This window comes from Strigops habroptila, chromosome 2, assembly GCF_004027225.2.
Source record: "Strigops habroptila isolate Jane chromosome 2, bStrHab1.2.pri, whole genome shotgun sequence".
Classification (NCBI taxonomy): Eukaryota; Metazoa; Chordata; class Aves; order Psittaciformes; family Psittacidae; genus Strigops; species Strigops habroptila.
Genome location: NC_044278.2, coordinates 103,045,606 through 103,070,519, shown reverse-complemented (window position 1 = coordinate 103,070,519; position 24,914 = coordinate 103,045,606). Strand labels below are relative to the sequence as shown.

Here is a 24,914-nt window from a genome sequence, read left to right as displayed (position 1 = left end):
TAATGCTGTGTGTTACTGCTATGTGCTGGCTGATAGCCATTCAGGAGGGTTTTGTGTTCTGGCTGGCCTGTGTTCTGGTCTCCTCTGAGGCTCAACAAATGGTTGTTGAGACCTTGTCAAGCCCCCATAATAGCACATTTAGGATTACAGCATAGCTTTGTTCATAGCTACAATTTTTTGTTTGATACAAGGCCACTCATGAACTAGTTGTTAACTATTGGGTATTGTAGGCTTCCCATTTGAGAAATGACTATTTGACTAAATACATTCAAATACAGTATAGAAGCATATAAAATCCTTAGCTTATGTAGGAAAGGTACTGGATAGACAGTATTCTGGTCTTTACAGAGAATTCTACTGATGTTGCCCATTGCTTGTGTTCTGCATATCCTAATGAAAGACTGACTTAAGCATATGAAGATCAGGTTGCTAAAGGGTCCTTGTAAAATTGTATGCAACACTTCAGCAAAACGGCTATTGAGGCGACAGTTTCTATTCAACTTCATCTTAACTACCTTGAGAGTTAAGTGGTAGTATGGCAAAGCATATTGTGCAGTCAGTTTAGAATTTGCAGGGAAAGAACTATAAGCCAGGATTAAAGCTGCAGATATTTTCTTTAAAGGACAAAATGTTCGAGAGAACATAGTTATTTTCTTAACTACAGATGATAGCCTAAACATCCAAAATTAAAATCAGCCTTATAAAAGTGCACATTTTGCGAACAGGGAAGAACACAACTAAAGGTCACTGCAACAATCTGCCTGTTTTTCTGGGAAAGCTCCATGCTGTGTGCTTGTAACACCTTGCGTACAAGATGTTGACATTTGAATAAAGGACACTTGAGAGTTGCACTAAAAAGAAGACTTAATTCATTACTGTCTGCGTGAATAATATGTGCAACTGAGAACTTGGAATACAAAAGGATCTGAATGGCAGCAAACCCTTATTTCACTTTGTGTTTTCTGGGAGAGGCACAGCCTTACCCTGAGAGGGGGAGCATTAACTGCAGGTGTACTTTCAATTACAGTTTGCATTCAGACACTGGATAATCCCACAACGAACCCTTGGAAAGTCAGGTTTCACCAACCCCATTGTTCTCACGGAACTACTGTGCAAGGTATTGGAGCATAACAAAAGCAACTGGAGCAAGATCTGCCTGGGTGGACTTCAAGACAGCAAGGCAGCAGATTTGTCCCTGAGTGTAATTTAAATCTTATCTGACTTTTTGTACGTGAACTGCTTGGTGTTCAAACTCCCTCTTTTCTTCTTGGTGAATGTCAGTCCTGTCTAAGTAGGGTTGAACAAAACAACCCCTTGCAAGTAAATGTGCTAACAGTGCCATTCACTGTTATGTTCAATTTCAGAAAAGCTCAACTGGAAGCTTATATGACTCCGCCAGGTGAGTGTCAGGTTCTGAAGGGCTCAAGAAGAAGGAAAAAAAGGTAGCTATTGCAACACTGAAGGTGCTATGGATAGAATTCCAGGCACGCATACAGGGGAAAAATAGCATTAGGAATACGTTTCCATCTGCCTGGCTAGTTTGCCTATTCTGTGTGAGATCAGTGAAGCTACAAAGCAGAAAATACAGCAAGGAATGGCTCATTAGCCTCGTTTCATTTAGGGGAATGCTCTGTCAGGAAGAGATGCCAAGACAAAATGGGACAGTGAGTAGCAACTTACTGAAACAGCTAGTCAGGGCACCCCCAATGGGGGAATTCACTCAGGGCTTGCCCTGCAGTAGGATGAAAGAGCAGATTCAAACTGTAACTACTGAGGGCTGTGACAAATATGGTCTGTTCTTTGCTCCTGGAGGGATGCTGAATCTACACAAGGTTGAGAAAACTGCTTGAAGTACCACTTCAGTTAAAAAAGAAAATAGGGGGGTGATGAAGGAAGGAGACGGCTTCTTAAAGCTGAAAGAGCCAAGAAAGCGAATGTTGCAAGCTGCTTAAGAACCATTTTTGAAGCTTTGCTGGACTCTGATTATCTATCACTCAGCAAAACACTGTAAAACCATCAATTAAAAAAATCTGACATGGTGAAATAGTAAAGGAAGCCCTTGAGAGTGAGGGGATGTCCTTTGAAAAATGAAGTCTTCTATGAATGATGAATCTGGAAATACAAAGGTTAGTGATGGTAGGCTAAGTGTAAAACTGTGGTGTGACATCCTCCCTGGCAACTTCCCCTGCATATTAGTCTCAAACACACACAAACAAGCTCCTCCCACCCTCAGAAACTACTTGAGAAGGTAGTGAAATTAATCTTCCTTTCCTCTCTCTTTTCCAATGCACCAGTAGCACAAAACTATCTGTAGAATCGGGGCATCACTGACCTGTTAAATAAGTTTTTAGAGAAGATGAAATGACAGTGAGAGAAAAGGTTTGGATTTGTCTGTGTGTTATGAAAGAACTTAAAGAATTGGAGGTGAAGGAATGCATTGGGGGATCTGTCTCAAATTGAGTGTTTGGGGAAGGGGCTATTTGAACAAACTGAAGAGCTGTTGTCAAGCTGTGTTTGCACATCTGAAGAAGTGCAAGAAGGAAATAAATTACTACCCAGAAAGTATAACCCAATGCATTAAATTGTCCTAGTCTTGGAAGACTGGAAAGGGGCACTGGTGAGATGTTTTTTAAAGGACTTTTTCGAAGAGTAGGAACTGCTAACTAGTAAGCTAAACCGAGAGCCAAGAGAGTGGACACACGAAAGGTGCTAAGGTGGGGAGACAACGGTCTTACAAAATACATTCATTCTATTAAAATCCTTTGACAGAGTTAACATACAGGTTAAGGCAACATAGTAGATGTAATCTGTCTAGAGTTCCAGAAGGCATTCTGTAAAGTCCCCTACCAAAGACTTAAGCTGACCTGAGAGATGGTCCTTCTCTGGATAGAGAAATGGGTTAGAGGTGTGAATTAATGGTGAGAGGTCGTTAGTGGTATCTTTTGGGAATCTGTGCTGCTCAAAAGTTTTGTTTGGAGATCACTTGTCATCAAGAGTTGGAAGATGGCTTTGCTGATGAGAGTGTTGCTTGGGATAGTGAAGGGAAGGACTGATTGTGAAGGATTGGCCCTCAATATCACAAAGTCCTTCTGCAGTAATATATCGTGCTCGTTGATGTGAAGTGATGTGTATGGGAAAATGGTTCTTTACTCACACAATGGCAGCCTCTGAATTTATTATTTCACAAAACCATCACTATAAACTCCAAAATCTTTTTCTCCAAAATCTTCTATTTAAGAAAAAGATTTTGGAGTTTATAATGATGGTTTTGTGAAAGTGCCAGCTCAGTTGGAGTAAATGCTAAAAAGCAGAAAGAATCACAGGACTCTCTAGCAGTGGAGTGGAGCGCAAACATGGTGTCATTGTTGCTGTAAATCCTATTTTCAGTATTCTATGCATTCCTAATCCCTTTGTCCCAGGCAGGCTATAATAGGCCTAAGGAGGACCAACAAGGGTACTCAGAAGGTTTTCTGTCTGAAAACTTCAGTTGTTCCCATAGACAGGGACTCTTCTGTCTGTGAGAGCGAGGGACAGGGAGAGTCTCTAAAATACTGAGTGTCATTGAGAAGATAGGAAACAGTCATTCAATGACTGGGTACCTTTATGAAAGAAAAACCTATTAAGTGCTATGAAATAAGAAAATATCACCTGTGAATCTGTAGCTCTGTCAGTAGTATGTTCGTGACTTAAAAAGCTTCTCACCATGAGTTGCTTTTAAAGCAGCAAATGTGTTGTTTCCTCCATGTAAACTAAATAATTTCACAGATTTGACTTCTGAAGAAAAAAGTGCCAAAAATAGAAGTTACCTAACGAAATTGTGGTTTTCTAAAATTTAGATCAGTACTTAAGCCCTGTTTGTTGTTTGCTTTTCAGAACAGATGCTTTGAAATGCTGTGCTGTCTTTATGCAACCTCTAGTTTCTGGAGTGGTACAAATGTTGAGGTGACCTAAGAGCAATCCAAGAGGAAGCCAGTGCAAATGAAATACAGCAATCTTTTCCTTTATAGAGAATTTACGTAGGTACCTCTTGGATTTATATAAAAGTACTGGTAAGACTGCCGTGTCCTTGAATAAAACAGCATGGGGCTTTGGGTCCAGAGTAGGGTATTGCTCCTCATCAGCTGGTCTCATAGGAATCCTCATAATTGCGTGGGTTTAAAACTTATTTTTTAGGCTGGCTGTCAAATTGCAATTTTGTGGGAGAAGGGAGGATAAGATTCTTCATTAAATCCCAGGGATTCTGCTTCTGTGCAACTTCTGTGCTGGAGTTAATTGCAAAGCTAGGTGTGGGGGTTGAGTTGGTTTTAATTTTATTTATTTATTTTAATTAAGGCCAGCCACACTCCTTGTGGTTTTCACCACCACCAGAAAGCAGGGAGTGAAGTGAGTGGCATCTGGCTTTTTCTCCTCCAGTTGTCACTTCTCTACTCATTCCTTCATCGCCTTTTGCTCTTACCACATATTTTAGTGTTGGTTTCTATACTCGTCCTACCCCAGTGTAGCCTAACAGAATTTGCTAACCCAGGAAAAAAGAAGTGTTTAACTTTTTGCCAAATGCAGGAGGTGAGTTATGTCATGGAGGAGAGTGGGGCAGATTGGAGCTGGCATAAGGGGAGGGATTTTCTGGCTAGAAGCAGCAAGGCAGAGATGTCAAGAAAAGGCTTTTCTTTTGACAGCAGCAAATTCTTAGATCACAAGAACCACGTGTACAGTGTATCAGTGAATTTACTTTATTGCTTTGAACTTCTTGCCAAACTACATGTTGTGGTGAAAGGTGTTAATTTAAAAAAAAAAGCCACAAAGAACAAAAGGAATAAAGTGAGTCAGTAATTGCCATTCACCACACAGTATAAGCTGCCTCAGAAGCCCTAGTGTTTATTGGCTTGCAGTTGATGATTTTTCCTCCAGCTGTGGAAATTACCTTTTCTTTACCTATGAAATGGTCTTATTACTGAAAGATTTGCTTTGAAGTAGAAAATATTCTTAGTATAAGCCTTGCTATCCGATAAGAATAATGATGCTGTTCTGGTGCTGCAGTCTCGCCATGTCCTGTAAGTATTCTGGGCATGGAAAAAGTATGAATGCCTGAGTTAGTCCCTTAATAAATTCAGTTCTGTTAGCGCATCTTCCCCTGCAATAATTTCTCTGTATTAGCATTTTGGTGAGTAATACGACTTTATTTTCTTGTAAGTTTAGATCTCAGTCCATAAAATGTGCTTCAGTCACAAACTGTGTTCCTTGTAGCTTTCTATCCTTCTGTAAAGGCTTTTTTTGTCTTAAAGCACACTGTATCTAAAGATTGCTTATTAAAGTGTTAACAAGTTTAGTCATGCTGAAGTATTACTTTTCTTTCAGGATAAAATGTATGTTTCTGAGGAGGGGGCTAATAGCAACAAGAAAGAGCAGAACCTGGCTTTTTTCTTCCTGCTTCTGAATATGTTGTCTTTTACCTGTTTGCTTTTTTTGTGTATCATGTACATGTCTTCAGAAGGGAAATAACTCCTACCCATGCAAATTAGTTGAAATGTTACTTTAGAGATGTCTTTATTTTTCTAGGTTGTTTAGTATTTACATTTAAATATGATCTTTTTATTAGTCCTTTAAGTTAAATTTCAGTTCAGCTAGAAATTATCGACAAACTTTAAGATAATTGCTGCTTGGCATTAAGATAGTAATATATTTTTGTTACCTCTCTGGAAGGCCAAGAGAACAGCAGGGTAATTAAAATGAAATATGAAGTTTCTGTCAACTTCTGTGAGTTTTGTAATTTATTTAAATTTAATGCTGTGACTATGCAAACACTTCCTAAGGCTCACCAAAACTGAGTGTAATCATGCTATGTGTTGATTGAAACTTGGATGGAGATAGCTGTAATCTGTGGAACATCCTTGTAAAATTAATGCTCTACTGATTAATGGGAGTGGTTGCTCTGGATTGTATGAAAAGGTTTATCCAGCTGTCTTTGACAGTTAACTCCAGCAGATCTTTAGGAAGTGAAGCAAGACTAGGGCAAACGTGTGGCAGTGCTTTCCTACTGGCAAGTTTCTGCTTCATCTGGTATCCAGAGCTACTGTCTCAAGGTGAAATTAAAATTTGGGGTTCTGGATTTCCGCTGTATTGTTAACTTGTAGTTGTTCTTGCACTGTTTAAGCACAAAGGAAGAGGAACCTAAGGAGATAAGGGATGTGATGCTTCCGTGCATTTTTTGATTCATGTTTTTCTTGCATAGCTTATGTTCAAAGATAGAGAAGTAGTAGATAATACTTATTACTGTAGAAATATGGACACAGTCTGAAATTTCCCTTTTGAGAGTGAGCACTGTTACAAGCATGTGGAACTGTAAAGCATGTTCTGATGCCGGCAGCCCCATTAGGATGGATGCGAAGCGCTGCTTCTAGTGGCAAGCACGAATATGTAAGAAGCCATGCTACTCTATGAACTGTATTTATCCACATCTTCGGATTAATTAGTACCAACTGTTCTTTATTCTGTCAACTCTTCCTGGAAAGTCTTTGCAGGTAACTTTGTAAAGGAGAGACGAATAGTTGCAAACTATTCTTTTTAGCTGAAATCCTTGGTAAAGTAGCTTGGACTCCCAGCTTTTCTGACTGGGTTGCATTATTCATGATCCTTTCTCATTTATTAATACGTAAGAGGCTTTCATGACAGAATCTGGGGTTTTATCTGATTTTTGGCAGATTTCTTCCATGAAAGGAACAAGCTAAAATCTGTGATGGGATAAACTTTAAGCTGATTGTAAATACATTTAAATACTCTGGGCTTAAATAAATCTGAACTTTTAAAAATAGTTGTGCTTTGGCTGTGTAGCAGGCAGTTTATAATAGAGAAGATAATGTTAACCTATTTTCTGTAGGTTTAGCGCATGTTATGGGGCTACCCCATTTTTCAAAATGTTTTTAAGTTCAGTGAAATGAAGAAAGTTATTTGTGCTAATGTTTGTCTGCTGGTCTTGCTTCATCCAACTTGTTTATCCAGTATAACTGAAATGTGTTTTCTGCTTGCTCACAAAACCCACAACAAGTGGCCCTTGGAAAATCAGGTATTTTTAGAATAATCTCATTTTGGAAGTTGTGTATATATATAATGCATAGAGCATCAGCCAAAGTAAAATATCTTTCAAGTGACCCTCAAAGAGCTGTAAGTGAAGGACGTAATTCTAGGTTTTGCTGTTTATATGTTTTGAAAAAGCCTGTTTCTTTTGCTGTGGGGAGTTTTTCAGTGAACAGAATTATTTCTTCAGTGGATGTAGCACTTAGCTGCAGCTTTCTGGAAAAGGTGAGTGTACTGCATCAAGCTGACGTGGAAAGAAAGTTCTTGTTGGAAGATGAACTAACTTCATCCTGAATGGGGATGGAAACCGCTGTGCTTCTGCTATGTCTGCTCTCTGCGTTTAGATAACTCCTGTGCTCATCTGAGTATTTGGCAGGCCACTTCATCTCACTAATGTGGCAGATAACATACCAAACAAAAAAGTGGAATTACTTTTCTACTCTGAATAAGCCCATCTCTGTCTGAAAATGAGTTCCTGGGCTCCAGTGCAAAGGACAGGAGTGTGCATGGGGATGAAGATGGGGTTCTTTCAACAGCAGACTATTGTACAGTAGCCTGCTTTGAGCCATAACTTCACTGTTAGTTTTCAGTTCTTTTTTTATCAGAATAATTGTAAAACATTTAGATGTATGAATTACTCAGCAGGTTTTGTAAAAATGGAATGACAAAAAGATGAAGTGGTTATTGTTGCATCACTGTTAGCTCAGAATTTTTTTTAGGGAATGATTCATAAGATTTTGCTCTCTAGGTTTATCTCAAGGTACAGGGTCAGTGATCATACTTACATAGCTTGCATACATACACACATACTGTGTGTACTAATTAATTTGACAAAATGTTTCACCCAAAATATGCTTTCTGGGAAGTCAGATGCTTATAATGCAATTTCTCAGCCTTTGTACTAAGTTGCTAGTACCATTTCTTCCTATACAATTTATTTTCTGCTGATGCATATCATCTTTGCTGTTTGGCTGTTACCCTCTATCCTCACAGAGGTGTTATAATCTCATTCTGCACAGGTATGTCTGCCCAGCTTTGTACCTTTAAATGTATGCATTGGTAACCAGTGGGTTTCACACATTGAAATGTTTTAGAACTTGAAGCTTTTTTCAGTCTCAGCCAGTTGGACTGTGACTATAAACCTGAGTATACTTTGGTGCATTCTTCAGTTATAAAAGCTGTATATTTTGGATGTACTTGTTAAGGTTAACCGTGGTAGGCAGCTCAGTCTCATATAGCTGCTTTCTCCCTGCAGTGGGATGGGAGAGAGAATCAGAAGGGTAAAAGTGCAAAAACTCATGTGTTGAGATAAATATAGTTTAATTGGTAAAGCAAAAGCTGCACATACAAGCAAAACAGAATAAAGAATTAATTTGCCACTTCCCATCAGCAGGCAGGCAGGTGTTCAGCCATCTGCAGGAAAGCAGGGCTCTATCACATGTGGTGGTTATTGGGAAGACAAACACCATAACTCCAAATGCCCACCCCTCATCCTTCTCACAGCTTTTATTGCTGAGGACGACATCATATGGTCTGGAATATGCCTTTGGACAGTTGGCATCAGCTGTCATGGATGTCTCACCTCCCAGCTTCTTGTGCACTCCCAGCCTGCTCACTGGTGGGACAGTTTGAGGAGCAGGAAAGACACTTACACTGTGTAAGCACTGCTCTGCAATAACATGGATGTGTTAGCAAGTGTGGGTTTGGTCACAAATCCAAAACATAGCCCCATAGGAACTACTCCATCCCAGCCAAAACCAATACAGTGTTGTAGTATCCACTTCTAGAATACACTGATCTTGTCAGGGTGCAGTGGTCTTTGGAACATAATTTAACTCACTTGAGGGATGAAAGGGTTTTTGTTAGGTCTCTGGTTTTCTGTGTGTAAACACAAAGCACTTCAGAAGTTTGCAGAATTTACATGAAAGCCACTGAAATCCAGTAGGTAGAATGAATTATTGATTTGTGTGACATCCATACAAATCATCCACAGGCTATATTAAGGTTTGGAGATTCAGATACCAGTATTTACACTATTGAGGAAACAGATAATTCTAAAGGCTTGTTCTTTCCCACAAAAATGTAACCTTTGGGTTTCTTTTTTACGCTGCTTATTCATAGACAGTATCTGTGCATTGCTTTAGCTTTACAAGGAGCCATATAATGGCTTGCTGTTTTTAAGAGAGTTACCACTGCACACACTGCAAATACTTGAACAAATCCTAAATATTGAATAAAGAAAGATGACTATTCCGGAGATGAAAAGAAGAAAATCCAGACATGAAGAGATGGAATTCAAAGTTGTGTCCTTACACTGATCTAAATTAAATTGAACAGGAGTTTAAATCTCTCTACAGAAAAAGGTCCTCAAAGTTATGTATGTATCCTGTTTCTTTTCTAGCTAAGTTTTGGCAATGTTGTCAGACATGGAAAACGGCATTAGGAATAAGCTGTGGAATTCCTTACAGTCTCAGATGAATCATGAACAGTGTAGTTTATTTTACAATTTCTCTTTTTGCCACTTGTGACCCCTGCCTCTCATCAGTTTACTGGGCACCTCCAAGAAGAGCCTACTCTTTCCCTATACCCCTCATTAGGTAACTGAAGGCGCTGATAGGATCCTTCCATGGCCTTCAGGAAGGCTGAGCAAACCTGGCTCTCTCAGCCTCTCCGTATGGGCCATGTACTTCAGACTCCTGCTGCTCTGCTGGACTTGCTTATTATGTCAGTGTCTGTCTTGTACTGGAAAGCCTAAAACTGAATGTGGAGCTCCCACATGTAGTTTTGTACTGCTGCATATAGGGGAATAATCACCCCTTTCCATGTGCTGGGTGCGCTCTTGCTAGTACAGCCCAGGATGTGTCTGGCTGCCTGTGTCACAGGGGCATATTGCTGCGTCGTGTTCAGCTTAGCTGTCGGGCCCCCAGGTCTTGCTCTGTAAAGCTGCTTTCGACTCACTTAGCAAGGTGTCCAGTTGTGTGCAGTTATTCCAAACTAGAGACAGGTCTTTTCACTTGTCTTACAACTTTCTCAGGTTCTTGTCTGCCTACTTTTCCTGCCTACTGAGGCCTCTCCAGATGGCGGCTCAGTTCCTCCGTGCATCAACCACTATCCCCAGTTTAGCATCATCGGTGGATTTGCTGAGGATGCCTTCCCCCCGTTGTCCATTTATTAATGAAGATGTTATTTCAGCCCCAGTGTCTGCTCCCGAGGGATGCACTAGTAACTGGTGGCCTGTTGGATTTGTACCATTGATCACAACCAATGAAGTCTGGCAGTCCAATTGATTTTTATTGGGTTTTTTTGTCTGTTCTGTAGTTCAGCTGTCCAAGCTCTCTAATTTGGCCACGAGTGTACTATGAGATCATGTCACAGGCTTTGCTAAGGCCAGGGTAACACCCAGTGCTTTTCCAATGTCCATAGAGCAGGTCCTCTCATTGTTTAGGACAAAAAGGTTGATAAAGTACAACTCATCCTTGGAAAATCCTTGCCAGCTGTTTCCAGTCATTTCTTTTCCTTCGTGGGTCTGAAAACAGCTTCCCAGGAGGGTTTGCTGCGTGACCTTTTCAAGGACTGAGGTTAGGCTGCTTGGCCTATAACACAGAACCTTTTTGCCCTTCTTAGAGGGTCCTGATATTTGCCTTTGTCTAATTATCAAGAGTCTGCCATGATCACCATCACCTTTCACAGATGATAGAGTGGCTTTGCCATGACGTTTGCCAGCTCTGTTAAGCACCCTTGAATGCAGCCCACCTACTCACGTGGACTTATCTGTGTGTCCAGTTAGTTGAAGTCATCTCTAATTTGGTTTTCCTCTACTTATTTTCATTAGCCTCGGGAATGTGGTAGTTGTGAGACTGGACTGTGGTATCAAAACCAATGCCAAGCAGGCTTTGACAACGTTGGCCTCCCGTGTGTCCTTTGTCACTTGGTTCTCGACCACACTTGGTTTATGTGTTCGTAATTAATAGGTGCAAAATGCAAAATGCAAAAAAAAAAAAAAAAAAAAAAAAGAAAAAAAAGAAAAATAGGACTCCTGGTATAAATATCTTATTCTGGCAGGACTGTTTGGTGCCAGGCACGTGGTGTTGGAAGAGGAAACTGAGGTAATTACTTTCTTTCAAGTCATAATTTGAATAGGTGCTAGTTTGCCTGCATCTTGCTGCGCTTCCTAGAAAATGATGTATTGTTTTGGTGTGTAGTTAAATGTTTGCTGTGTATACAGCATTGGTAATTAGTATAAAAGTATAAAATCTTTCCACTTCAAAAATTGCATTTGTATATTCATATGCTTTCAAAGAGCTGCTTCTTTTAATAGACTTCACTGGCTGTTATGTGTGAGTAGGGTGACTTTTCATTTATTTAAAAATGTGATTTAAAAACAAAACCAGAAAATAACACTGCTGTGACTTGGGGAAGGAATCAGGCGATGATGCTACAAGGTGGAAATACTAAGTCTGCTAGATGTTATAATTTGCCATCATAAGTGTTGTATTTTCATACACTAACCTATAGCAGTGTGTTCCTCTTTCCATCTCAAATCTACATATGTAGTGTGTTCATGTTATTTATTATGTTCAATTTCAGTAAAACACAGAGGAGAGGGACAAAGAAAACTAACTGGAATGCCACAGTTGAACTCCATGTTATCTTTCTCTTCATTTGTAGTTTAAGCCCTTGCTTTTGAGCACTGTTCTGATTCTTGTAAGTAAATTATAATAAAATATCTGATCCATTTCCTTGTTGGAGGTTTTAGTAGGTAATAAAGATTTAGTATTTTTTTGCCTTACCTGGCTTCTTAGCATGTGTTAAAGCTTCTCTCCATATTCTGCTTTTAGTAGTGAAGATGTTCTACTGTTTGTACAGTGTAGGGCTTGTAGTTACTCAGTGTTCAAAGTTGAGGTGCTATACAGCATAAAATTTTCAGCTGCTAAAATCAAAATGCCATTGTTTAATGCATTCAGAGAATTTTGAGTTAGTTCTGCTGAGGCTGAATCACTCCAGCAATAGTGTGAAAGTTGTGCTTGCTCAGGATGTGTTACTTTGACTACTATTGATGTTAGTGGAATTCTCAAGGGTGGAATTAGAAGAACCCACACGTGTTTTGTTGGTAGGCTTATCTTGTAATTATCAGGATTTTTGTATTCTTTAGGGAATAAGAACCGTAAACAATTAACAGATTCCTTAGAGTTTTCAGTAGAGGAGATGCTGCGTTTACAGTTCCCTGTGGTAGTTGTCAGACTGTAGAGCCTATTTCCTGCAGTCAAGTTTTAGATTTCTTTGTTTATAAGACAGAACTGTTCTGAAATTCTGACCTGTGAATTTTGAATTTGAGATTTTTTTTAACTCTAATGTAAATCTAGAATTATTACCACTGATCTTCAGGCTTCAGTACTTTATTCTGCTATTTTTATTACTGAATTAAAGTTTAAACTGATACAGTGATCTGAATAAAGAAAGTAGTGTAAGGTTGTGTCAGTACATTTCTACAAAATGTGAGATGAAATAACAGTAGGACAGGGTTGGTTTTTTTAACTGCCTTTTATGTAATAAGTCTCCTTTTTCTCCATATGTAGGATATTTTCTCCCACTTGCTGAACATATTTATACTTGAAGTATCCTTCTAAATAAAGGGTAGAAATACCAGGCATTTTAATACTAAAGCTTTGCAACATGCTCACATTCAGCAGGCATCTGTTCCTATTGCTTTTGATATTTTATTTATTTTTTTTTTCAGATAGGCTGAATGTTTCTTATGGTGCTGTTGTACTTCCAAATTCATCAGAACATTAAAAAAATAATACTTGGAAGTGGCATTATAATAATATCTTAATTCTCTGAAAGATGACTTTTTTTTTGTTTAATTTATTCAAGCTGTAAGAACAGAATTAGGCAGTTATGCTCTTTTGTGGTGATTTTGCAGGTGTATTTATTCTTGTTTTTAAAGCCCCCTGGAAGTGAGGTTGCAGCTACCCATTTCTTTCACGTTTCTGCCTCTGATGCTCATGTTATCCCTCTGAGGAAATGACATTTTTACACAAGGTTATGTTGTTTGTGCATGACTACAATAAACACTGATACTTCAGCAGCCCTCTACAAGTGAGTTTTCTTATCACCCTCGCAACTGCCTCTTACTAGTGGGGAGTATTACTGTGTTGAAGATGCCAGCCTGTTAAAGAGCAGGAAAGCATGAATATATTGGTATGAAAATAAGCTTGCAGATTGACCAGCTTTTCTAAGCCTGCTGGTAGGTGGAGGAGCTGCTGGAGTTACTTAATGTCTCATTCCCAGGCAGCAGAGAAAGTGGACAGGTTTTCCCAATGAGACCTCTCAGTTAGAAGGAAGAAATTTAGTTGAATTGTGCTCTGCATCTTACTGTGCCCTTAGAACACAAGCTGCTTTTAGTGGCTGATTTTGTTACTTACAGAAAATATTTATAATGGGGTTCCCCCTCCCACTTTTTCTCTTGTTATTTGCTTTTTCCTGTCTTGTCATTGACCATCTCTTTGTTTTCAGACAAGGAAATTGTCCATATCAAAAACCATGGGAAATCCATTTTGAGCTGTGTTATGATTCTAAACAGACTAGTGGCAAAATTTCCTAAATTGTGTAAAATAAGCTTGGTGGCTCTGTTTGGGCTTTCTTTTGGCTTCATAATGCTTTTGTAAACTCTTATCACTCCCTTTAAAAGCTATTCCCCCAGTTCCTGTGGCTCCCAAGGAATTAAACTGAGTTTTACTAAAACAAAAGTTGTTTGGCTCAAAGGCAAGTAGGATTTTCCTACTTCTGTTAATGGAAATGCTGGTATTAATGGTGTAATGGGTAGCCATGGCATATTACCAGCATCACTGTAGAACAGATGTTAGGGAGGCTTAGGAATTGGTTTATTACTTTATCTCAACTGTGGGTACACAATTCAGGATTTAAGTCTTGGAAGTCTTTGGTTATTTTTTTCAGGTTCTGGAGTAGAGTGTAGTGTAGTGATAAAAATGTGCTTTATCTCTAAATTTTAATTTATTTTCCTCCTTTTTACCATTCTTATAGTTCATCTAAACTGCTTGGGCAGGTTGAGAACAGGGCAGAGGCTACTTGCTTTCAGTTCCTGTGTGCAGCACAGGACAGAGCAAAGAGTGAGCAGCTGATTCCCCACAGCCTTGCATTGCTGTAAGGGCAGAGCAAGTCTGGGCATGCTATCTCTGCATCTCAACTCTTTAACTGCCTTTAATGTCAGAACGTTAATTTTCAGAGACTTCTTCATCTTTTGTTTTGAGGAGACAGATGGTACATTTCTTCTACCACCCTGTCAAATTTCAGCATTAAAGGAATGATGGTGAAAGAGTTAACACGCACAACTGAAAGTGTTCTTCGGTTTTTTTTTCTAGGAAAAGCTGAAGTATTTTATTTTTAATTTTTTTCCCCCTAAAAATTTTTCAGAGAAACTTTGCCATCTGGTGTGGAAAATTTTAGTCCAGACTTCATTTGGCAAAAGTTTGACCAATTAAAAATAGTTGTGCAATCTTAAATGCAGAGCAGGCTTCACTGTAGACAGTGCCACCAGAAATGCATGTAATGATACTGTTTGTATGGTAGCACCTCCTGTTATACTGAGTTCTCCTTCAAACAACTTGATATCTACGTAGATGAGCAGCCGGGTAATGAGAAGAATATTTAGTCTGACCCATTTTGCTCCATATTCTGTTGGTGATGATTCTTGTAACAATATCAGTTGTGTGGTAGCACTTCTTATGAAATAGGGATCACAGAATCATAGAATGGTTTGGGTTGGAAAGGACCTTAAGATCATCTAGTTCCAACCTCCCTGCCATGGGCAGGGATTTCTCACACTAAACCATGTTGCCCAAGGCTCTGTCCAACCTGGCCTTGCACACCGCCAAGGATGGAGCATTCACAACTTCCTTGGGCAACCCATTCCAGTGCCTCACCACCCTCAAAGTAAAGAACTTCTTCCTTATATCTAACCTGAACTTCCCCGTTTTGGTTTAAACCCATTACCCCTTGTCCTTGATCTTTCCAAACACGTCAAACTAAGATATACACGTAGGGCAATGAGAATAACCTCTAGTCCAGTCCGTTTTGTTTCATGTTTGTATCCAGTAAGGGCTGTGAACCGTTGCTAGATAAGGCAGATAAAGGGTAAAATGATTTTTAACTAGGAAAATGTCACTATATCTTTTTCTGTCAGCAGCATAGGAACTTTCTGTGCTGGAAAGCAGATGGGGGTTATGTTCAGTAGCTGCTCAAAGAATGGTCCATAACTCTCCTATTTGCTGTAAATGTGTGTAATTTGATTTGAAATCTGTTTATGTTTTTGATCCCTATAACAGTCTGTCATCATGACTTGCACAGCTTAATTACATAATTAATACCATAATGGTTTCTTGGTTTTGAGCTTTGTGCAACTTGTTTTCCTTTAAGGTGAGAAAGAGGGAATTGTTCCCTGTTCACGCCTTTTGTTGGACATGTATGAGTTTGTGCTCGGCACAGGCTCTTTCTCTTCCAGGCTGGGAAGTTCTAGGGTTTTATTATAGGAAGCTTTTTAATACCTTCTGTCATTGTCCTCTTGACCTTTTTTCCGTGTTTGCGTCAGGTCCTGTATCTTCACCCCTCTTATCTTGCTGAATCCATGTAATAGCCCTTTTAGTGAAATGTGCTCATGTGCGCTTGCTGTTTCATTGTTCTTCCTCACTAAGTGTGTTCAGATTTTGTCCATTAATTTCCCACTTTTCCCCTCTTCTCCATTTTGAAAGGTTATTGCTAACAATGGATTATCTTTGAACCCCGTGAAAGATCTCTTGGACAGGACCTGGTAATTTGAGGGATTAAATGGGTAGTGATGAATAGGGGAAAGTGTGTTTCAGGTAGCAATACAGCAATTCAAAGCCTTGCAAATACTTAGCAAGAGCTGGAAGAAACAAGTGCATACATTTTAAATGCTTACCTACAGTTTTGGTTTATTTGCCTTTAGGATACTTTAGTTGCACTTTTTTTCTGGATGGCTCTTTGCATGTGAAAGCTGGATTCACTAATAATTAGTAAGGATTCTTAGGTAACCTGGAGATTTGGGGCTATACAAGTGTTCCAGATACTGAAGGCAGTACTGCTAAGTGCCGTGTCCCCTAGGAGTGCTGTGGATGCCAGCCCATAACTCAGCAGGACTGGTGCTCCATCCCTTAAAAGCTTGAGCTCTTTGAGGCTGAGGATAGGCAAGAGTTCAATGTCTTCTTTTGCTGCAGTGCATCTCTTCTTTGTTTTGCTTTTGGTCGTCAGTTACTAATAGGCTTGCATTTTAAATAAATGACTGCAAGGTACATACTGCTTAAAGTATGAGGGGGGTGTGGTTATACAAAACAGGTTTTTAATTGTATACCTGTTTAAAGCTGAACAAACATTTATCTGGATTCTTCAGATATAACAAATACATTGGGGTGATTTTTAATTTTAGGTTACTTTTTTTGACCTAGAGGAAAGAGAAGATGTTACTGTGATGTTGCTTCTTGACTACTTAAGAAATCATTAAAATCGGGGGACACTTACTGTGTCCCAGGATAATACATTTATGGGTGATGTAGCCTTACCTAGACTTATTTCTAGTATGTACTGGATGTTTGCTTTGTTTTCTTCTTAATATGAAAAGGAAGGAATGGAAGAAATGTCAATCATTGCATTTAAAAAAAAGTTGTGGAAAAAAAATCCCTATCTATGTAGTGAGATCAAATTTATATTTTAGCTTTACCACGATGGTGTGGGTAGCTTACAGCTTAGCTGGGTATCCAGATGTTAAACTAGTGAAGAATCAAAAGAAGATATCATGCAGAATTTGTGTTAATTAGAAACCGTCCTCTGGTGGTGAAAAGCTTGCTTTGAATCCATGGTCCAATTTAAATAAAACCGCTGCTTTTCTTCTTCTGCAGGAAAGATGATAAAGACTACGCTTTAAAGCAGATAGAAGGTACTGGAATTTCTATGTCTGCATGCAGAGAAATAGCAGTAAGTAACATTGGTTCTTTCTACTAGCAAACAGACTTATTAAAAGCATTGTTTTGAGTGCATGCTGGGTTTTGTTTGCTGAATCATGTTATTCTACTATGGGTGCTATATTTTTATCATAGAGGTAGAAAACAAGTATAAATGTCTTGGAAGATTTTCCCGACCTGTTATCTTTGCTGTCTGAAAATGACAGTGTTTTTAAGTTACAATTTACTGCCTGCCTCGGGGCAGATTAACTTTAAACGCAGTAGTTTAAAAACATGATTAGAGTCAGTGGCTTAAAAGTCAGATCAAATATGTAATTTGCATTAGCGCTTCAGTTATTTTCCTAAAGAGATGGGTTCTTATTGGCTCATAATGATCAAAACATTGTAGCTTCTATTTAAGTGAAGACTTCAAACTAAACTGGCATTGTCGTTGCCTCGGGAGCCGTAATACACCCATGAATATCATTCAAACATTCTCTTAAGTTATTCAGGTTTATATTTGTATATTCCATGTTGTTAGAAGCTGGTGAATGTGGTGATGGTTTGTGACAAGCTTGCAAAGAAACACTGGTAAAACGGGTATTCTGAAATTTAAGTGTTGTATGCTCTTATGTTATACTGCTGCTTGGGTTTATTTTTCTTGAAATGTTTCATCTGAAATTGCTTAGTGAAAGGAAATGTGTGTGACTTAGGTGTGTGTGGGGAAAGTGAGTAGTTTCTTTTCAGACCATATTCCTCAGGAGTGTAAAACTATACCTACCCTAATTTCATTTTGATTGCCTGAAGTGAGTACCAGGCTTTGCTGCTTTGTCAACTTCTAGTCAGCTTTGTGATTTCAAATGTGTTAGTCTGTGAACTGAGTGAGGTAAAAAAAAAAGCAGCCTAAAAAACATTCTTCAGGAGAACCACTTCCTGTCCACTGGTGAAAGCTTAGTCTTCCCACTGTTGTAGACGTACACTCTGAACTAAAGGAGCTGAAAACAGGATCTTACGTTTTGCTTATTTCAACCATTTTGGCAGAAATTTTCCAAATACTATGGCTCCTTCAGGCTGAATGCTTTCGGGAAGTCAGCTGCCATTTTAGCGAGATTTGGGCATTTTTTTTTTGTTTGTTTGTTATTTTGCAGTGATTTACCTGGAGAGTTTTGAAGAGTTTATTCTGCAGCAGAAGCTTGGCTACTGTTAGGGAGGTGTTTCTGCTCTCAGTATGACCCTAAATCAATTTCTGTCTACTAAGAGAGTCAGTAACTTGGCTGACAGTCAGGAAGGATTTGGCCTGATTGCGTGGCTTGAAGAGTGTTGTGTAGTCATTCCTCTTTGGCAGCAGGGTCCCTGGTAGTGATGAAGAGGAGCAAGAGGCAGGGAGGCTTTCTCCTTGCTCTGAGCTGCTGCAGCGTGCGCCCTTTGAAGAGAACAGCAGTGCAATGCAGGACTTGTGTGGGACGACACAGTTAGTGGTGGGAAGGAGAGGAACATACTGAAGACACCAGAGATGTCAAGAAGGCAGGCGTGGAGAGCAAAGATGGGAGTGGAACCCGAAAGCAGGTGTAGGGTGGAAAGAGTGGCCTGAAGCAGCTTTTCTTGAGCTGTTGCTGACTTTGCTTCTGGTCATGCTTCCAGGCTTGCATCTGCTGATTCTGTGGTTGAATTTTCCTGCAGTTGAATTAATAATTCACCATGGACTTCTAGGGTTTGAATCTCTTTTCCTTACTGTTCTTTTGATCTTGCTCTTTGGAGTTAACAGGAAATATTTTCCCCCAAAATGTCAAAGTTCCCCAAATTGTTAATTTTAATTCTGTTAAATAGAGTTTTCCCCCCCTTTCTATCAATTAATATTGTAAAAGGGGAAAAAGGGAACCTCATTTGGAGATGGATCAAATTAAGGATAGTAGCCATACTGTTTATGCTGATTATGTGAGTATGTGTAATGTACATACGAAAATGCTACTGAGTTAATCAGCAGTGTTGTGCCCTAAAATGTCATCTGTACATCTAATTAGTTATATTATTTGTTGTCACACTTAAAAAGTCAAGGCTGAATCTCAGACTTTGTTACAATGTGTTCTGGACTACCCCAATTAACGCATTTTACAAGTATGGTGGTATTAAGAGGAACTAGGATGAATTGGCTTGCATGAGGTATATCCATTTATGTTTTTCTGGAGAGCTGAAGCTTGTGTATTTCACTCTGACGACCTGGGAGGAGTGTAGTTTGATGTAAATCCCAGTGAAACTCTCGTTTTTGTAACTCTGCAATGGCCTTTGTCTTGCTTATGATGACTAATTTCAGTTTTGGACTATTGACTAACCTACATGTTTAAAAATGCACATAGCCTTCTTCAGAAAAATAAAATACTTATTGAAATACATCAATTACAGGGAAAGGCTTTTGAACTAGGTCAGAGACCTGTGTTGAAACAGCTGACTCTGTTATGGGATGAGCTCAACCTATGTGAATGTGTTTGAAAGACTGCCTATGTTTCTGTACTTCCTGCAGCATGAGAACTCAGACGTAGTGTTCAAGAACCTAGCTTGCCTCTTACTCTGTTGAAAAAGTGGAGTTTTTAAATGATTTTATATAAACCATTTGTTTAACTGGTAGAATTAGCAGTTATTGTGCTAATTATGCTAAGTGAATTAGTATCTTTAATATCAAGATAGTTGTAGTGTTAAAATCTTCCTTATCTTCCCCCAGTCATCCACCACATGGTAAGCATTTGTGAATCCTGCTTCTTCCAGAACCTTAACTGAACATTTGGCTGCTTGACTCTTGTTCTCTGCAGACCTGTGTACCACCTGGGATGCTGGGTTTCTCTTGTGATCTGCACTTTGGCTTCTGAGGACTTAAGCAGTCATTTAAAACTACATGCTCATCATACCAAGAGATGGATTTGTTATTAGAAGGAGAGCAAAGGGATAGGATGGTGAGAAAATTTGTATAAAAATATGCGAAACATACAAGCCCAAACACTCCATTCCTCATTTTCTGATTTAATCACAGGGAAGAAAGTCATTAAAGCCTATCCACCTGGAATAGTGCTGCAAATGCTATTTCACAGTTTGCAAAGCAGAATTGTTCAATGCTGTAGGAAGCTAGAGTAGTTAACCAGGCTTCAAATTCGGGATTTTGGGTTGGGCAGTTTCCTCGACAGAAGTCTTATGTTTTAAAGTAATCAAGTGACTTTCTGATGTTTTTCTCGTTGATTAGCATTTTTCAGTCAGTTTTAGCAGGTTTGCCTCTGCTTCTTTTGGTTGCACCGTTGCCTAGTGTAACTCATAGGAAGTGGTAGGAATCCGTGTGTGTAGTTTGGGTATAATGCAGAACCCTAAAGTTCACATGTCTGAGTGCTGATGAAAGAAAGGGGAGTAACTGATTTTTGCCTCCCAGGCAGGAAGCTTGGTGCCAAACAGATCTCATTGCATCAGGAACTTGGCTGGGTTTTAAGGGAGCAGGCACGTGGTACCCAGGGAGTGTGAGAATAAGCAGAGAGGTGGCTGGTTGATGACTGCTGCCCTTACCTGAAATGGAAAGCCTCTGCAGCAGTCTTACCTCAGACTTTCAGCTTCTGGGCAGGAAGGAGGCAGAGCTAGAGCAGCCTGCTTGTGCTGCATGGCAGGTGAGAAGGAAGCTGCTGTGGTGGTCTTGACCAAGTTGACCTCAGCGGAGCAGGCTGCTGTAGAGATGTAGAGCCCAGGCAGACTGCTGGGGCTTCCGTATCCTGGGTGACAAGAACATGTCCTTACATGATTATCAGGCCTCTTTCCCCTCTGCCAGTAGAGGGGATGGAAGAGGCGTATAAAGGCCCTCTCAGAGCCAGTTTGAGGGTGACTCTGAGGCAGCATGCAACAGCTGGAGGGACCCTATGAAGCAGAAGCTGAAACTGGGTGACTGATTGTCCCTTTTCAACATCTTTCCCTGGCAAGGAACCAATTACTGTCACAGCACAATGTGACCAAGTTTGACATCCAATGTCTGTCTCCTGGATTCTTCATCCACCACCTCACTTTCAGAGAACCTTTATTAACACCTCTTCTAATACTTTGAATGTATAAGCGGTGCTAATAAATACTGACTTGTATGTGTGATCAGGTAAGACACATTTGTTTTGGAAAACCCAGAAGTTGAGAACAGAAATATGCGTTTTTTGTTCTCCTGACATTTCGTGTTGTCAGGCTTCTTTTTTGCAACATTTAGGACTTTATTCTTTTGTTTTTATTTTTAAAGCAACAATTTCACACGGTTGTATGTCTGAAGAACTGAAGCTTCAAAAATGTATTGTCAGCTTCATAACAAATTCTTACAGTGAGCAGTATTATAATTTTCTGTTACATTGCCTTTGTAAGCCTTTATCTGAATACTTTTGAAAGGAAAACAGCATGTACTTTCAGCAGGGGTTTTGTTCTTTTTAGAACTGTGGAATATCTGACTCATGAGAATATAAAACTTTAAAATTGTATTTGCATTGAAACAAACAGATTTTTGAATCTAGTGGTGTAGCAGCTAAGTCAACTTGGGGTTTAATAACTTGTGTGATAAAATTTGGGTTTTAGTTTAAATAACAAGTTTAAAGGGGTCCAGTGTTTTATAGGAAACTGAGAAGAGCGATTAGAATGGGTTTTAGGATTTTTTAATTAATACAGAATTGGAGTCATCATATTCTGCTCTTGCTCTCTCAGACAAGCCGAGTGCACCATGAGAAATTTAACAAACTGTGAGTTAAACTTGAACAGAAAAATCTCTGAAGGCAGTTCCTGAGACTCATTCTAGTAATGACTTTGTAAACATTATTCAGCTTTTAAGCCAAAATTAATCACGACTAGTTCGTACCCATTTGTACTGGATAATATTGTCATTTAGTTAGAACAGCCCTTCTCTCCCCCTTTCATTTTAAAGAGAGACTGTTTCTTTCTTTGGTTTAGTTTTGACAGGCTATAAGGATTTTAGCTTGGCTTGTGGTTCTCCCTTCCACTGGGTGTAGGCTTGAGTTTTCTTTGCCCTGCTGCGGTTGGAATTCATCTTCCCTGAATTGGCCAGAACTGTGCATAGTGTTTCAGGTTATGTCTCACTACTGTCTCTACTCATCTGTTGTAGCAGTAGTTCCACTGGGATCTTATCTGTTAGAGGATGACTAAATCCTCCTTGTCAGTCATCTTCTGCTCTGAAAATTGCCTTTTTTTATGTATCAGCTTCAATCTGCTTTCTGTTTCACTGCCCTATTTACCCATTTTCCCTCTCAAGGCCATGGCATGACTATGAATCTATGATGTGCTTGTTGCTGGATCACTTGATAAAACTGATGTGAGCCTTTTTGAAGCTCGAGATGATGATTAGATTTTGAATTTATGCCATCAAACTAGCAAGATGAATCAATAGTGATTTTTGCTTATGTGAATATTTTGCTTGATATTGCCAATGGCTTTGTGTCTAGCCAGCTTTGTGACTGTCCTGAGCTCTGGGAGAAACATGTTGCATAGCACTCAAAGGAAGATGGTGAGAGCAAGGAGTTCCTTTTTCTAAAATAGCTCACAGCCTGAGACAGGACATCAGAGAAGCTCCTTCTGGACCAGATTACCTGGCCAGTTGCTCTAGCAAATGAGTCTGTACTCAATGGTGAAAGTAAGCATGGTGGAAGTAGGCATGGTAGTATTGCAGCACTGAGCAGCTTACATTGCCTGCAGACCACATATAGTAGCAAGCATCAGGAGTGGAGGTGGAATGACATTTGCAGGAAAGCTAGAAACCCTCACATGAAGAGTGCTGTGTCTTGGCTCTTCGCCTTGTCTAGTGGTGGAGAGCTGTACAGGAAATGGAAGAACATCACTGGAGGAAGGAGGTCATGTTCATGAAGACCTGTACTGAGTTCAGCTTGTGTTTGATGTGCAAGGTCGTTATGGTTAGCGTCCCTGTGCAAGAAGAGGTTTGCCTTGGTCATGTGGTGGTTTCCCAGGCTGCCTTACTGCTGCTGTTGATTATTTAATAATGTCCTGTCTTACTTCACTTTGTCCTTATTTGTGAAGCAATGTAACAACTTCCACATCATTAGAACACTTTAATTTGCTGTCCCTCAGCTGACCTGTGGCAGTGGAACAAATATTTCTGCATTTGAAGAGGGAGATGGATGATGGGGACATAAGGATGATGTGTCTTAAATAATATTTATGAAAGCAAGGGCAAGACCAGCCAGGGACAGCATCGGGTCATAACACTTAAGTCAGACCAGATCTATCAACATCTTTGTTGGCCGATTTCTATTTTATTGAAGGTAAATGGGATCTTCCTTCTTTACAAGGGACACCCAGACCAACTAATTTAAGGGAAGGCTTTCTAGTTGTAGAAATGGATTTGAACCATCCTATGATATACAAATGAAAGGAAGGTAATTTACTGAGAGCCAAATGCATAGTTTTTTTCTACTTTCTGTCTGTGTTCTATGAAACTGGACTAGGATAGACAAAAGCAATTAGATATCAGAGTCACTAGATAAAAAAAAAAAATAGGCCTTTATCATTAGGGGGCATTGTACTCACAGTCAAACCATGTTTGTTTTAGTCTGCTTTGTCCTCAGTGAACTCTGTCAGCTGCTGGGCATGAGTCAGTCATCTGGTAGGAAAGGCATGTGGCCAGTGACCTGGAGAGGCCTGGTTCATGGAGAGTGAGGTTGCTGGAAATGTCTGTCGTGTCTAATACAAGTGTGTCATCAGACCACAGGCAATCAGATAAACTTTGATATGGACACACAGTTGCTGGAGTGCCGTGTGATCTTCTGGGGACAGTTAATTCATCAAATTGTTCAGCATAAATTAAAGCTGTGAATTTACTCATTCAACAATGTCCTTCATGGTAAGGACTGGCACAGTCTATTCTTAAACCCTGTAGCCTCATTTGCTATTAAAAGGCTGATTCCCACTGATGGTCTTTGATGCTGTACAGCGCCTGGCAGGGATGCGGTTAATCTTCTCAATAGCAGCCTGTGTGGTGCAGTGCTTTGAATTTGGGACTAAAGCACTGTTGATAACCTACCGGTATTTTGGCTGTTGCTGAGCATCTTCCCTTTTGGGAGGTAGCCTTTGCTCAGAGCTGGCTGGGCATCTTAATTTCTTAAATTCTTCTTTCCTCCACTTACTAAACTGTCTATCCTCACCCACAAATTTTCTTACTTTTTTTGTTCTTTCTCTCCCACTGACTGAGGGGGTGAGCAAGTGGCCATGTGGGGTTTTGCTGCTGGCTGGGGTCAACCTACCACTTGTAATTGATAAAAAAATGCAAATAAGCATTTCTTGGTTGTTTTTCCATACTGATCTTATGCTTTGTAGGGATTATAGGCATTTACAGAATTCCACACTGCTTCTTGCAGATCCTGTCTTGAAATTCCTCTGTGTAATGCTTTTACAAATCGAGATTAAGAGGTTTAACATGCTGAAACTATTACTTTCTGCATTGATTTCTAATGCTGCGTTGTCCCCTCAACCCTCTGCCTCTCTGTTTGATCTCATACTTGACATAAAAGCTCTGTGGGCTGTAGGTCCTCTTGCTCAAAAAATGCCACACTGAAGACTCTGGTCAGTGAGTAGGGATAGGAGTCTGTCTCAAATGAAATAGAAAAGAAGGAAATAAACATATGCGGGTATCCACTCCCATTTTACTGCCTCAGTAGCAGCTAAAATGTTACCACATGTGACAAAGGTATCAGTAGAAAGGAATTAATTTTCTTGTTTCTTGTATTATGTGGCAGGAAAACTATATTTTATTGAAAATGGTCAGTCTCAGAAATGTTGATATTCTATTCTATATTCAAATAGTCCAAATTGACTTTGGCTTTTAAAAGCCATTCCTTTTATTAAAAATAT

The 24,914-nt window shown here is 39.6% G+C and overlaps 1 protein-coding gene across 7 annotated transcripts in view; it reads left to right on the top strand.

The window, feature by feature from the left end:
* Positions 1 to 24,914, top strand: part of CDK8 (cyclin dependent kinase 8) — a 73,952-nt gene that overhangs the window by 8,591 nt on the left and 40,447 nt on the right. For 5 of the 7 annotated variants that reach the window (XR_003989989.1, XR_003989988.1, XM_030476033.1 and 2 more), the window contains exon 2: positions 17,004 to 17,079. Coding sequence is in view for 4 of the 7 variants with exons in the window: in XM_030476033.1 (XP_030331893.1) it covers positions 17,004 to 17,079 (76 nt within the window). In the remaining 3 variants the exon portion in view is untranslated. Of the gene's footprint in view, positions 1 to 12,943; positions 13,171 to 17,003; positions 17,080 to 24,914 lie in introns of those variants that run through there. The other 2 variants (XM_030476032.1, XM_030476034.1) reach the window with 2 other exon arrangements.